This window comes from Phacochoerus africanus, chromosome 8 (genome assembly GCF_016906955.1).
Source record: "Phacochoerus africanus isolate WHEZ1 chromosome 8, ROS_Pafr_v1, whole genome shotgun sequence".
Lineage (NCBI taxonomy): Eukaryota > Metazoa > Chordata > Mammalia > Artiodactyla > Suidae > Phacochoerus > Phacochoerus africanus.
The window spans coordinates 119298216-119311963 of record NC_062551.1 but is presented as its reverse complement, the minus strand read 5'-3'; the positions used below and the strand labels follow the sequence as shown (position 1 = coordinate 119311963).

At 41.9% G+C, this 13748-nt stretch overlaps 1 protein-coding gene across 1 annotated transcript; it reads right to left on the bottom strand.

Annotated features, from left to right (window-relative positions):
- Positions 1 to 3345: 3345 nt before the first annotated feature.
- On the bottom strand, positions 3346 to 12928 carry C8H18orf21 (chromosome 8 C18orf21 homolog). Its single transcript, XM_047794135.1, has 5 exons — positions 12779 to 12928; positions 12675 to 12697; positions 8466 to 8665; positions 5597 to 5796; positions 3346 to 3767 (listed from the first exon to the last, which is right to left on the bottom strand). The coding sequence occupies exons 1-5, from the start codon at positions 12853 to 12855 to the stop codon at positions 3614 to 3616; spliced, it is 654 nt and encodes a 217-aa protein (XP_047650091.1). The 5' UTR covers positions 12856 to 12928; the 3' UTR covers positions 3346 to 3613.
- Positions 12929 to 13748: the final 820 nt, after the last annotated feature.

The following is a 13748-nucleotide window of genomic DNA, read 5'->3' as shown; positions in this document are numbered from 1 at the left end:
CTAGTCAGATTTGTTTCTGCTGAGCCACAATGGGGACTCCAGTACTTTGTTTTCTAAGAGTTTTATGCCCACACTATAATTTTAACATTCTCTTTAGAGATGCCCAAAGACTTTCCTGCCAAAAAAGAAACTCAAGAATCCATCGTATTCTTCATTTGCAGCTAGAATAATGTAACTCCCCACCTCAGAGTTTCTACTTTTACTATTTTTTTATCCACTTCCTGGTGGAAAAAGTGGGCTAAGGAATTCAAATTTAAGTGTAGTAGCTTAGGAAAATATGCAGAGCTTGTGCTAGGTGCTGGGGGCACAAGTGAGATCCCCAGTGCCTGCAAAGAGCCTGCAGGGAGTTGGGGGGCACAATCAGAAACAGGAAACTACACAGTCATCAGCACTGTCATGAGTGGTCCCTGTTAATGCAATGGGGTTGGACTGGAGGGGAGACTCCAAAACCCAAAGCAAAGGCCCAAAGTTGACAAGAAAATATGTTCTGAGAACTACAAATATCTCACTACGACTAGGTGATGATCAGGGGGAGGAGTAAGTGAACAGAAAAACAGGAAATGTTCAAGATAAACAGATGTTCCAGTGAAAAGTTAGCCAGAAAGTTAAAAGCACCTCCCATGTCCAAAGCACTGTGCTAGATGCTCTGGACACAAAGGGAAAGCCCTGTTCCTATAGCCTGTGGCTCAGACTGAAGAAGTTCAGAATGATGACGCTTTCCATCCCTGTTTGATGTTAGTGTAATTTCACTTCCCACAACTACAAGACCAACTCTTTGATAAACTTGGCCTTTCAGTTTATCAAGCCCTAATAGAAGAAAAATATTTTTTTTGCTTGTTTGTTTGCTTTCTCTATTTATTTGAGATAGCATTGATTTATAACATTATGTAGGTTTCATGTGTATAGCATTATGTTTCTACTTCTGTAATAACTACTACAAATTTACTTTGTCTGTCACCATATAGTTGATTTCCTTTACCCATTTTACCCCCATCCCTACCCCTTCAACTCCCCTCTGGTAACCATAACTCTGTTCTCTGTATCTACATATTTTTCCTGTTTGTTCATTATAAGTTTTTTATATTCCACATGAGTGAAATTGTAGTATTTGTCCTTCTTGTGACTTATTTCATGCAGCATTATACCAAGGTCCATCCATGTTGTCACAGATGGCAAGATTTCATCTTAATAATGGCTGAGTAGTAGTCTTTTGTATATATGTACCCCATCTTTCTTTTATTTCTTGCTTTTTAGGGCCACGCCTGTGGCATATGGGAATTCCCAGGCTAGGAGTCAAACTGGAGTACCACATCTTTATCCTCATCTTTGATGGACATTTAAATTGTTTCCATATCTTGGCTACTTTAAATAATGCCACACTGAGCATGGGGGGTTGGTTTAGTGTTTTTGTATTCTCTGGATAAATACTGAGAAGTAGCATAGATGGATCTTGTGGTGGTTCACTTCCTAACTTTTTGAGAAATCTCTATACTGTCTTTCACAGTGGCTGTACCAATTTACATTCCTACTAACAGTGTATAAGGGTTCCCCTTTCTCCACATCCTTGCCGACACTGTTATTTCTTGCCTTTGCTAAAAGCCATTCTGACAGATGTGAAGTGATAGCTCATTGTGGTTGATTTATATTTCCCTAATAACTAGTGATGCTGAACATCTTTCCCTGTGTCTGTTTGCCATCTGTGAGTTGTCTTTGGAAAGATGTCTATTCAGCTCCTCTGCCTATTTTTTAATGGGTTATTTGTTTTTGTTTTTTGTTTTTTTTAATTGAGTTATACAATCAGAAACAGGAAACTACAGGGTCATCAGCACTGTGATGAGTGGTCCCTCTTTATATATTAACCCCTTGTCAGATATATCATTTGCCAATATCTTCTCCCATTCAGTAGGTTGTCTTTCATTGGTTTCTGTTGCTGTGTAGAAGCTTCCTAGTTTGATATGTAATCCTGTTTATTTTTGCTTTTGTTTCCCTTGCCTGAAGAGACATATTTAGAAAAATATTGCTAAGACTGACTTAAAAAGAGCATATTACCTATGTCTTCTAGTTTTATGGTTTCAGGTATTAAACATTCATATCTTTAACCCATGTTGAGTTAATTTTTGTGTATGATGTGAGATGGTGCTAGTTTCATTTTTCGCACGTAGCTGTCCAGTTTTCCCAGCACCATTTACTGGAGACATTTTGTTCTTAAGAAAATTTAAGTTTAACTTTTTAAGCAGCAAAGAGGCTTGGAAACATTATGAAGTATCTAAGTTACTTATTTAAAGGGTTTCTAAAAGACAGGTTGAATCCTAGTCTATCATTAAAAAAAAAAAAAAAAGTATATCCATGTTCCAGGAAAGATTTAAGATAGCTAAACTGTTACTATTTTATGTTCTTTTTTTAAAATTCTTTTTTGGTTGTGCCCACAGCATATGGAAGTTCCTGGGCCAGGCACTGTATCTGAGCTGCAGCTGTGGCAACTCCAGATCCTTAATCTACTGTGGCAGGCTGGGGATTGAACCCGTGCCATCTTAGAGACAATGCTAGATCCTTATCCTGCTGCACCATAGCAGGAACTCCAAAGGAATGGTGACTTTTATTTTTGACCATGTCCATGCATGTGGAAGTTCCTGGGCCAGGGATTGAATCTGTGCTACAGCAGCAACAGTGCCAGATCCTTAAACTTTAGGCCACCAGGGAACTCCACTATGTTAAGTTCTGATGTAAATTTTAGACCAAAAAAATAAGTCTTCATCAGAGCAAAAGAAATGCCTCTTATGGTCAAATATTATGAAAGGAAAATAAAAAGTTATAAAAATGAAAATTTGGTATCTGAATCATCTATAAGCAAGAGTGTACCAGAGTTCCTGTTGTGGCTCAGTGGCAGCGAACACGACTAGTATCCATGAGTTTGCGGGTTAATCCCTGGTCTCACTCAAAGGTTAAGGATCTGGTGTTGCCGTGAGCTGCAGTGCAGGTTGCAGACACGGCTCAGATACTGCGTTGCTGTGGCTGTGGTATAAGCCGGCGGCTACAGCTCCCATTTGACCTCTAGCCTGGGAACTTCCATGTGCTGCAGGTTCAGCCCTAAAAAGAAAAGAGTGTACCTTACTTCTGCATGGAAAATAGAAATTATGTTTAGATTTTACTAATATAATTATGCAAATGATTATAGGAATACAAGGACACACATACTTTATTCTTTTTCTGAATTAGTGTTAAGGCTGTAGACATCTAGAAAGGAGTGAGTGGACCCTCTTATAAAGGCCTCAAATTTCTTATGAAAGAAAATTATGTAAATAATGAAAACTTAATTAAAGGAGGAGAAAATAATCATATAACCACTCAATGTCCATATATATCTTTACTACATACAAGGACCATTTTTATATTTTTGATCCTCACAATCACCCTACAAGGCAGCCAGGTTTCAGTTTTTCATTCTAATGAAGTATTTTGTCCATAAACACTGAAGAATGCCAAGAAAATTTTGCTCTTGGACCCTAGATTCTGTGTATTTTAAGAATAAATAGAAGTTTTTTAAAAAGCTGTTTTTCTGAGTTAGTTTCAGAAACTGTATTGAACTTTTTTTTTTTTTTTCATAGTCCATCCTTTACAAAGAAGATAAGAAACTTCTGAAGTCCACCTTTGGATTCTTTTCGGATTCACTCTGACTAAGCAACATTTTTAGTTGAGAGAAGCGTTTCTTTGTTTTGTTCACATTCTTTGAGGAACTAATAGGTGTTGACTGTCCAGATGTAGGTGTTCTGAAAAGAAACATAAAGCCACATTTAGGGGTGCTAACAAATGACAGTTCTTCCTGCTTAGCCTAGATGCCTGCTACTAGAATCATTTTCCACTCTTCCATAAAAATTATGGCCATATATGAGCAGTGGCTGTACCCAGCACAGTCATTCCCACTTTGTAAAAAAAATCTCCTCACTAAACAGGCTACAGGCAACATTTAGGAGATATAATGGGTGGTTTTATCACACCTGAAAGAGAAAGCTGAAGGCAAAGTGTCATAGGTCTGAATTCCCTATAATTCTGACATCAAAATTCATGACAATTCTAAGCAAAGACTTTAAAAACATATTTCTTCACAGCTCAAGACCACGTCCCTTCTCAAACGTGAAGAACCTCAACCTACATGTACAGGTACCGTTCCATTCTATCTTACCCCTCTTGAACAGGGCAGATATTTTGTATGACTGATTGTATATTTCAATGCTTTTTACCAGTGCTAAGCACAGTGAAGGCCTTCTAAAAATATCTACTGAATAAATGATTCTCCATCTGGTGTGTGTGTATTTATGCCTCATTCTATTTCATTCCCTCCAATTGTGTGCTATCCCTCCAACAATATTTGGGGCTTGTCAGTCTCATCCTTCTTCTGACTCCCCATCTGTACAAAAAATGCGAAATGTTTTTCTCATTCCTACATAAATCTAAGAAGCAGTCTGGTCTAAATGTAAGTGAATTATTTTAAATATGCCATGTTTTCTTTTGTCTGCATGTGTCTAATAAAGTGGAAACTTCCATGATGAATTCCTATCATACCAAGAATCAAAAATAATTAAGAATATAGAGAAAAGTGGACTTGAAATTTTAAATGTCAAACCCAATATAAAAACCTCATTTTGGTAAGCAGAAATAATTTAGTCCTTACTGAATTTTGTTATTTTCACTAAAACTGCCAGACTCTTTTGTAACAAAATGTTTAAAAATTCCTTTCACAGTTTCTATGGAGTTAAATTTACTGATTAGCATAGTGAATAAAATATTGAGGATTACTAAAAATAAAACATGTGCCTAGTCACAGCATTAACTTAGTATCATTTCACAAATCCCTATTCAGTTAGAATTCCATAGGAATTTCTGGTAGAGGAAATGGGCAAGAACAAAGGTTTAGAGCAAGAAAGTAAACTGTGAGTGGTTCAGTTTTGTTGATACATAGGATGAATTAGGGCAAGTAAGACAGGTAGACAGATTGGTGCCAGGTAGTGGGGGCTGGAAATCCATTCTGGAGCGTTTGTTCCATATGCTACAGAGTGAGGTGCTAAAGGCTTCTCATCAGAACTGTGCTTATAAAAAATATCACACTAGCAGGGCTTGAAACTAGAAGCAGGAAGACCCAGAAAATGATTGTAGTAGTCCTGGCAAAGGTGAATAAAGACCAGAACAGATAGCAGCAATAAGGAGAAAAAGGAAAGAACACAGACATCCTGGAAGTAGGATGCATAGAAACTAGAGACTAGGTGGACCAGGACTGAGGGAGTGGGACTGTCAACTCCACACACCGCTTCAGGTCAGGATGTCTAGAAGGGAATGTTCACTTACAGAGTAAGGAATAAGGAGGATTGGCAGGTCTGTGTAGTTGGTTATGGGAACAGGTTGGGGGGCTGAAATGGATATATTTAACAGGTTGCTGGGAACAGGCCCAGGGAGAGGTTGGAAGTAGAGGAAGACCCTGGAAGTCACATGCAGAGATGACTTCCACAACTGCATGGTAATTTCAGGGAATGCGTATTAAACAGAGGAATTAGAACTCAAAGGTTAACACTGGCAATTTAAATAGCTTAATGGATTGAGATACCTGAAATTCAATGCTGGGCTCTTGCCTTTGGAACCAGACATAACAGAATTTAGATTTGCAGAGCTTAGAGTCTTTCTCTCTGGGGTCTTCAGGCTGAGTTTACTTGCAGGAGTGGAAGGATTGCTCTTGAATGCTGATAGAGAGCTTCTACTTTTACCGTGATGCTTGACTGTTCTGTTGCATGTTTTACAAGTAATCAGCTGCCATAAAAAAAGAAAGAGTGGTGGGTCTAATTTCTCTTATAATTTAACCTGAAATAGTGAGTCTGAGTTATTATAAATTTAATCCAATAAACTGCATATTCATTAAATTCATATAACATAAGGGACTAAACCAGGGAGCTTACAATCTAGCAGCAGGAATGAAAAAAGACAAAATTTAAAAGAAAATCTTCAGTAGAAAGTTAATGACTAGAGTTCCCACTGTGGCATAGTGAGATCAGCAGCAACTCTGCAATGCCAGGATGCAGGTTTGAGCCTCAGCCGAGCAGAGTGGGTTAAAGGAACCAGTGTTGCCACAGCTGTGGCATAGGTTGCAGCTACAGCTCAGATCTGACCCTTGACCCAGGAATTTCACTTGCCACAGGGTAGCCAAAAAAAAAAAAAAAAAAGGGTTAACAACTTTTTAGGAGTTTCCTGGTAGCCTACCAGGTCAAGGATCCAGTGTTGTCACTACTGTGGCATGGGTTCAATTCCTGGTCCAGGGACTTTTGCATGCCACAAGTGCAGCCAAAAAAAAAAAAAAAAAAAGTTAATGTCTGAACATTTGTAAAATGTAGAATTCCGGATCCTTAACCCACTGAGCGAGGCCAGGGATCAAACCTGAGTCCTCATGGATACTAGTTGGGTTTGTTACTGCTGAGCCACGATGGGAACTCCTAAAACACCTTTTAAAAGATGACAGAGTCTTTATTTTCTTGATGTGAAACTGTGTTCAGGGGAATGGAGGAGACTGGGGACGATAACCCTTTAACATCTGGAAGGATGTTCTTTATAACAGCAGCAGACATTTCATACTCTTTGTAGACAAACTCCAAGCCTTTTCCCTATAAAATATGGCAAAATATCACTGAAACTTAATTGACCTCCTTCAAACCCTTAGTGATTCTGTAAATACAGGTCTAAAGTAATTTATAAAATCAATTAAATGAATGCTTACATTCTCATACCTCTTCACTTCATTAGCTATAAAAATTGACTCTCTTTTTGGGATTCATTTTTACAGACATTTTATAGCTAAGTGCCTCTCTTCTACAAATCCGACTCCATGCACAGGATTCAGCCCAGGCCTCAAACTAGTTTAGCTGAGAATACTCTGTATTCATGAGAGGGTAAAGACGCATTTAAAGAGGTCTATGTAAGTTACTTCATATTTTATATAGATGAAACAGTCAATTTTATGAAAAAAGCAAAATCCACTTACCTGCCCAGTACTGATAAACTCCTAAATATGGCAGTTCTAATCCAGGTTATTACTGATTATAGTCTTGGGCCATACATAATCTGCCATAATGTCTAGTGTGCCAAGCACAGTGCCTGGTAGTAAGTAAGCACTTGAATAGCTGATAAACGTTAACATGTATTCGATTTTGGTTGTTTTATTCCACTTTACATCCCTGGTACATAGGATTGTTTGGCATAAGATAGATCCTCAATAAATGTTTGATGAAGGAACATAAGATGCAATTACCTTTGTTGGGCATAAACTTAAATACATACTCTGACATGGAGGTGGGTGCCTGAGTAAGTGACACTAGTACCTAATACATAAAGCTCTTGCCTTATGTATACCTAATACATACTGCTGTTTCAAGAAAAGGACCATCACCTGAGAAAACTTAGCGGGTAACTGCAATTCAGGTGACATCACACTGGTGAGCCTAAGAGATCCTCAAATTTGTGAAAATAATTGTGTTCAACAATAATATTTAGGGAGTTCCCATCGTGGCGCAGGGGAAATGAATCCAGTTAGGAACCATGAGGTTTCAGGTTCAATTCCTCACCTCACTCAGTGGGTTGAGGATCCGGTGTTGCCATGAGCTATGGTGTAGGTTGTAGATGTGGCTCGAACCCCACGTTGCTGTGGCTGTGGCAGCCGTAGCTCCAATTCAACCCCTAGCCTGGGAACCTCCATATGCCTCGGGTGTGGCCCTAAAAAGCAAAAACAAAACAAAACAAGGGCAACAGAAAGTTCATGAAGTTTGGTTTTAGGTAACTGTGAAAAACAAAAATAAGCTATACTCTTGATGTAACAGTAATCAAAGAAATCTTATGGGAGTTCTAGCTGTGGCATGGTAGGTTAAGAATCCAAATGCAGTGACTCAGGTTGCTGTAGAGGCTTGGGTTTGATCCCTGGCCCAGCACAGTGGGTTAAAGGATTTGGTGTTGCCACATCTGTGGCGTAGGTCACAGCTGGGGCTCGGAGTCAGTCCCTGGCCTATGAACTTCTATATGTCTCAGGTGCAGCTGTTAAAAAAAACAAACCTTGGAGTTCCTTTTATGGCTCAGTGGTTAAAGAACCCGAGCAGGATCCATGAGGACACGGGTTCCATCCCTGGCCTCACTCAGTGGGTTAAGGATCTGGTATTGCCGTGACCTGTGGTGTAGGTTGCAGATGTGGCTCAGATTCTGCATTGCTGCACCTATGCTGTAAGCCGGCAGCTGTAGCTCTGATTTGACCCCCAACCCGGGAATTTCTATATGCCATGGGTGCAGCCCTAAAAAAAAAAAAAAAAAAAAACTTATGTATATATTTTGACAGTCTAAATATACTACTGCAAACCTCTGAGTTATGTTCAGGCTAATTCTTAACCTCACCTTAAGTGAAAGAAAATTCACTTCATTTATACATAATGGAATTGAAATCTTACCAATACACTTTTGGATTCTTTGTACTTTTCCAGAATTTTTGCTTCTTTAAAACTGAGTGTATAATTTCTTGCTTCTCGATTAAGAAGTTTCTGTATTTTGGGTGTCAGTTTGGGCTTGGGCTTGAGGCGCACTCTAGACTTATCTGGAACCAGCAACTGGAAACAGTATGGACATGTTCCTTCAAAAGTGCTTTTATCATCTAAAATTATACAAATGAAATTCATGATTCAGCAAATCAGAATATTGTTACCTCAGTCAATGTTATAAATGCAAATAAGTACATTATTTAACATGAGAAAATGTACATTTTCCTTAAGCTAACTCAAAAATGAGTTTGTAAAGATGAATGGGCAATAATTCACTTTACAAAACATAATTCTGTTCATTCACTCCTTTGAGCAACAGATAGGTAAGTCCTTACTCATTGCTACATGTTTTATTACTTGCTACCAAGTTAAAAAAAGGCAGTATGTCTTGGAGCTTCCGTCATGGCTCAGCCGTAACAAACCTGAGTAGTATGCCAGTTTGATCCCTGGTCTTGCTCGGTGGGTTAATAATCTGGCGTTGCCAAATGCTGTGGTATAGGTTGAAGATGCAGCTTGGATCTGGCATTGCTGTGGCTGTGGTGTAGGCTGGCAGCTATAGCTCTGATTTGACCCCTAGCCTGGGAACTTCCATATGCCTTGAGTGAGGCCCTAAAAAAATTAAAAAAAAAAAAGTGGTATTTTACCAACTATACAGACACATTTATCACAAAAATAACAAAATGTACTTTCACTTTTCTTTTTTAAACAATTAGCACAAGAGTTCCTGTCGTGGCTCAGCAGAAACAAATCTGACTAGCATCCATGAGGATGCAGTTTCCATCCCTGGCTTTGCTTGGTGGGTTAAGGATCCAGTGAAGCTGTGAGCTGTGGTGTAGGTCGTAGACAGGGCTTGGATATGGTGTTGCTGTGGCTGTGGTGTCGGCCAGCAGCTACAGCTCTGAGTAGACCCCTACCCTGGGAACCTCCATCTGTCACGGATGCGGCCCTAAAAAGGCAAAAAAAAAAAAAAAATGCAATTAGCACAGTTTCGTGGTTCATGAGCTGGGCTTTGTCTGCAGGTATTTCTCTCAGTACAAGGTAACAGGACAAGAGAGTTGCCCCAAATCCTCATGCAATCAAGAAAGCATTCACTGACCATCTACCATGCTAGACTGTGGAGACATAAATTTGGAAGTAAAGGAGTCGCTATCTTTATAGAACTTTTGTTCCCAGGGAGCCCTAAGCAAATGGAGACTGTAAGAACTGTAATAAAATATGACTAAAATATCCTGGAAATTATTAAACTCTGCATGGACTTCCCAGAAATACTTCAAAGAGGCTTAACAACAAAGGTCCAGATAGGGAGTTCCCTGGTGGCTCAGTGGGTGAAGGATCAGGTGGTGTCGCTGCTATGGTGCTTCAATCCTTGGTCTGGGAACTTCTGCATGCCACAGCGGGGCCAGGAAAAAAAAAAGTCATAAAAGGGCTTTCAGGGGAGTTCCTGCTGTGGTGCATGGGTTCAGAATCCAACTGCAGTGGCTCTGGTCTCTGTGGAGCCATGGGTTCAGTCCCTAGCCTGGCACAGTGGTTTAAAGGATCCCAGTGGTATAGGTCACCACTGAAGCCCGAATTCAATCCCTGGCCCAGGAACTTCCATATGCTATGGATGTGGCCATAAAATTTTTAATTTAAAATTTTGTTTAAAAAAAGGGCTTGGAGTTTCTGTTGTGGCTCAGTGGTAATGAACCTGACTAGTACCAAGAGGATTCAGTCGATCCCTGGCCTCACTTAGTGGGTTAAGGATCCTGAGGTGCTGTGGCTGTGGTGTAGGCTGGCAGTTACAGCTCCTATTTGACCCCCAGCCTGGGAATCTCCATATGCCTTGGGTGAGGCCCTAAAAAAGCAAAAAAAAAAAAAGAAAAAAAATCTAAATAATAAAGAAATAAGGGCATTCAGGTACAAGTGCAGAGAAAAAGGAAGCCTCATTATTTAGGGAAAGGTGAGGTGTAAAGGTGACCCAGCTGAAGAGGAAGGTGGGCACGCTATCTGTTAGTAAATATTTACTGGTGAGCACCATGCTAAATGCCAGGGATACAACAGCGCTACAATAAGTTAAGCACCATGCTTGTAACTTAGCACTGCCAAAAGTAAAATTCACTTATATTTATTGACTGTTAAGTGCCAGGCACTGATTTGGGTTTGGGAGACACTGAACAGTGAGTGAACAAAGGACAGTTCATGGAGAGAGACAGTAAATACAAAAACAGCAAATGTTAAGTGCTGAGGAGAAAAAAGACAGGAAAGGGAATGCAGACTGGCAAGAGATTTGATATAATCTTAAATCAGGGTATCAGGGAAGGCCTCCTGGGGTGATATTTTCTTTTTTATTTTTTTCGTCTTTTTAGGGCCCCGCCCTGGGCACATGGAGGTTCCCAGGCTAGTGGTCGATTCAGAGTTACAGCTGCTGGCCTACACTACAGCCACAAGAACTTGGGATCTGAGCTGCGACTGTGGCCTACACCACAGCTCACAGCAACGCTAGATCGTCAACCCACTGAGTGGGGCCAGGGATCAAACCTTTGTCCTCATGGATACTAGTCGGGTTCCTTAACCACTGAGCCATAACAGGAGCTCCCTACGATGATATTTTCTAGAGATCAGAAGGAAGTGAGGGAGGCATCCAAGTGGATATGTGAGGTAAGAGTTCCAGGTAGAAGGAAAAGCCACTGCAAAGGCCCTGAAATGGCATAGGGGCCTGATAGTGGTTGGAGTTTAGTGAACGAAAGGGAGAGCAGGTCTGAGAATTAATGTGAACCCATGACATAGGTCCCTGTGGTCCTTTCAAAAGATTTTCACTTTTACTCCAAGAATGGGCAGTCATTTCATTTCAGAGTTTGCAGTGGAGAAGTGATACGATCTAGACTAGGTTTTTATTAGGTTGACTCTGGCTGCTGGATTGGGAATGGACTGTAGAAATACATGGGAGTTGTTGGCAATAATCAGGAGACTGATGGCTTAGACCAGGGTGGATGTGGAGAGAAGGGCTAGATAAAGGGTGTATTTTTGTTGTTGTTTTTAGGGCCACACCTGTACCACATGGAAGTTCCGAGGCTAAGGGTCGAATCAGAGCTACAGCTGTCAGCCTATGCCACAGCCACAGCAATTCAGGATCTGAGCCGTGTCTGCGACCTACACCACAGCTCATGGCAACACCGAATCCTTGACCCACTGAAGGAAGCCAGGGATCAAACCCGAATCCTCATAGATTCTAGTTGGACTCGTTAACCACTGAGCCATGAAGGAAACTCATGATATTGGGTGTATTTAAAGCCAACGGTAAAGCTCAAGTTTTAGCTTAATGTGAGATTCAAAAAAAGTTGTCAAGAAGGCATCTGGGACGTTCCCGTTGTGGCTCAGCAGGTTAAGAGCCCAACATGGTGTCCATGAGGACGTGGGTTTGATTCCTGGCCTCACTCAATGGGTTAAGGATCCAGTGTTGAGTGTAGGCTGCAGATGGGGCGTGGATTTGGTGTTGCCATGGCTGTGGCTTACGGAGACAGCTGCAGCTCCAATTCGACCCCTGGCCCCTCGGAAGTTCCATATGCCTCAGGTGCTGTTGTAAAAAAGGGGGAAGAAAAAAAGGCATCTGGATGAGTCTAGGATTCCACAGAGTGGTCTAGATTGGGGATATGAATTTGGAAGACCTCAGTATTCAGAGTTTAAAAGCCATGAGACTGGATGAAATATTGTCACCAAGGAATTGACTGTAGCTAGAAAAGATGCCCAAAGGTTGAGTCCTTGGGAACTCCAACATTTGTAAGTTGGGGAAATTAGCAGGAAGGAGAGGTATTGGCTAAAGAAGTAGGAGGTGAACTTTGTAATGACCTGGAAGCCAAGTGAGGAAACTATTTCAAGTAGACTGATCAAAGCGTCAAGTGCTGCTAACAGGTCGGGAAAACTAAGGCACGTTAGGCTATTTGGATTTTTTTTTTTTTTTTTTTTTTTTTTTTTTTTTTTTTTTTTTTTTTTTTTGCGAAACTGAGACGCCTGGCCGAGGCGGGATAGGGGGTTGTGATGGCAGAGGATGGCTCAGATTTTTTTGGACCATTCTGAGCGCTGTGCAGAATGGAGGGGAGCGAGGCGACGCAAGCCTGACCCACAACGAACGGGCGTCCTCCCTACCGTGTGACGAACTGTAGGCCCAGCTGCAAAAGAGAAAGAGACTCATAAGGGACTAGTTAACACCCCCTCGCCTCCCGCTTCCCCGTCCTCTTTCCCTCTCTTACAGGAGATAGCGGGCCTGGCCCGGGCAGCTATCTTGTAGTTTCCATGCCGCAGCCTCAAGGTAGTGCTTCTGCCTCATTGTCACCGCCAATTCCACATCTCTGATACGCAGTGACGGAAAGAGACTCCGGAAGCCGGCTGGAAACTTTGACGTCAGGATCCGAGCTCCCTCTGGAAACAGGCACCCTCAGCTGAAGGGTTCCGGTTCCTTTGCGTCCGGTCCCCTGCGCTGGCCCGCCCTCCCTGCGCCGGGCCCGCCTCCAGATCCCTAGCGGTCCTCGCGGCCCAGGCGCGGATCGCTTCGTACAAGAGGCTGTGCGGAGCAGCTTGATTGGGCCGGGGTGGCTAGGTTGAAAGCCGAGTCTGACGCCTGCTTCTGGTCTTTATCTGATAGCCTCCTCTCATACCGGTGGTCATTCCTCAACCGCCATCGCCCCCTAGATTTTCAAGCCCGGGCACTGACTTGCACCCGGGTAGGCGGAAGCGAGGCCCGCAAGGGGGCAGCTGGGAGAAGCAAGGTTTCTGGTCTCCAGTCCAGCCTGCTCTGGGCAGGTGCACTAGCGAGCTTATTTTATTTTATTTTTTTCCTGTTTTTTTTTTTTCCTTTCTTTTTGCCATTTCTTGGGCCGCTCCCGCGGCATATGGAGGTTCCCAGGCTAGGGGTGGAATCGGAGCTGTAGACACCGGCCTACGCCAGAGCCACAGCAACGCGGGATCCGAGCCGCGTCTGCAACCTACACCACAGCTCAAGGCAACGCCGGATCGTTAACCCACTGAGCAAGGGCCAGTCAGATTCGTTAACCACTGCGCCACCACGGGAACTCCCCCATCCTACTTCTGTGAGGTGATCAGCATTAACAGTTGGGTCTCTCCTCCTTCTATGTCCTTACACACATAAGCACATGTACAAGTGTATAAATATCCTCAGTTTCCACATACACACAACAACAACAACAACAAAAGATACCGGGA

Bases quoted from the DNA above. Each gene is read 5' to 3' on its own strand.
- C8H18orf21 (XM_047794135.1), bottom strand. From the start codon at position 12,855: ATGAGGCAGAAGCACTACCTTGAGGCTGCGGCATGGAAACTACAAGAT. The intron at 8,666-12,674 runs GTAGGGAGGACG...GTATAATTTTAG, and splicing joins GGCCTACAGTTCGTCACACG to ATGATAAAAGCACTTTTGAA. The intron at 5,797-8,465 runs GTAAGATTTCAA...TTTTTATGGCAG, and splicing joins AAGAATCCAAAAGTGTATTG to CTGATTACTTGTAAAACATG.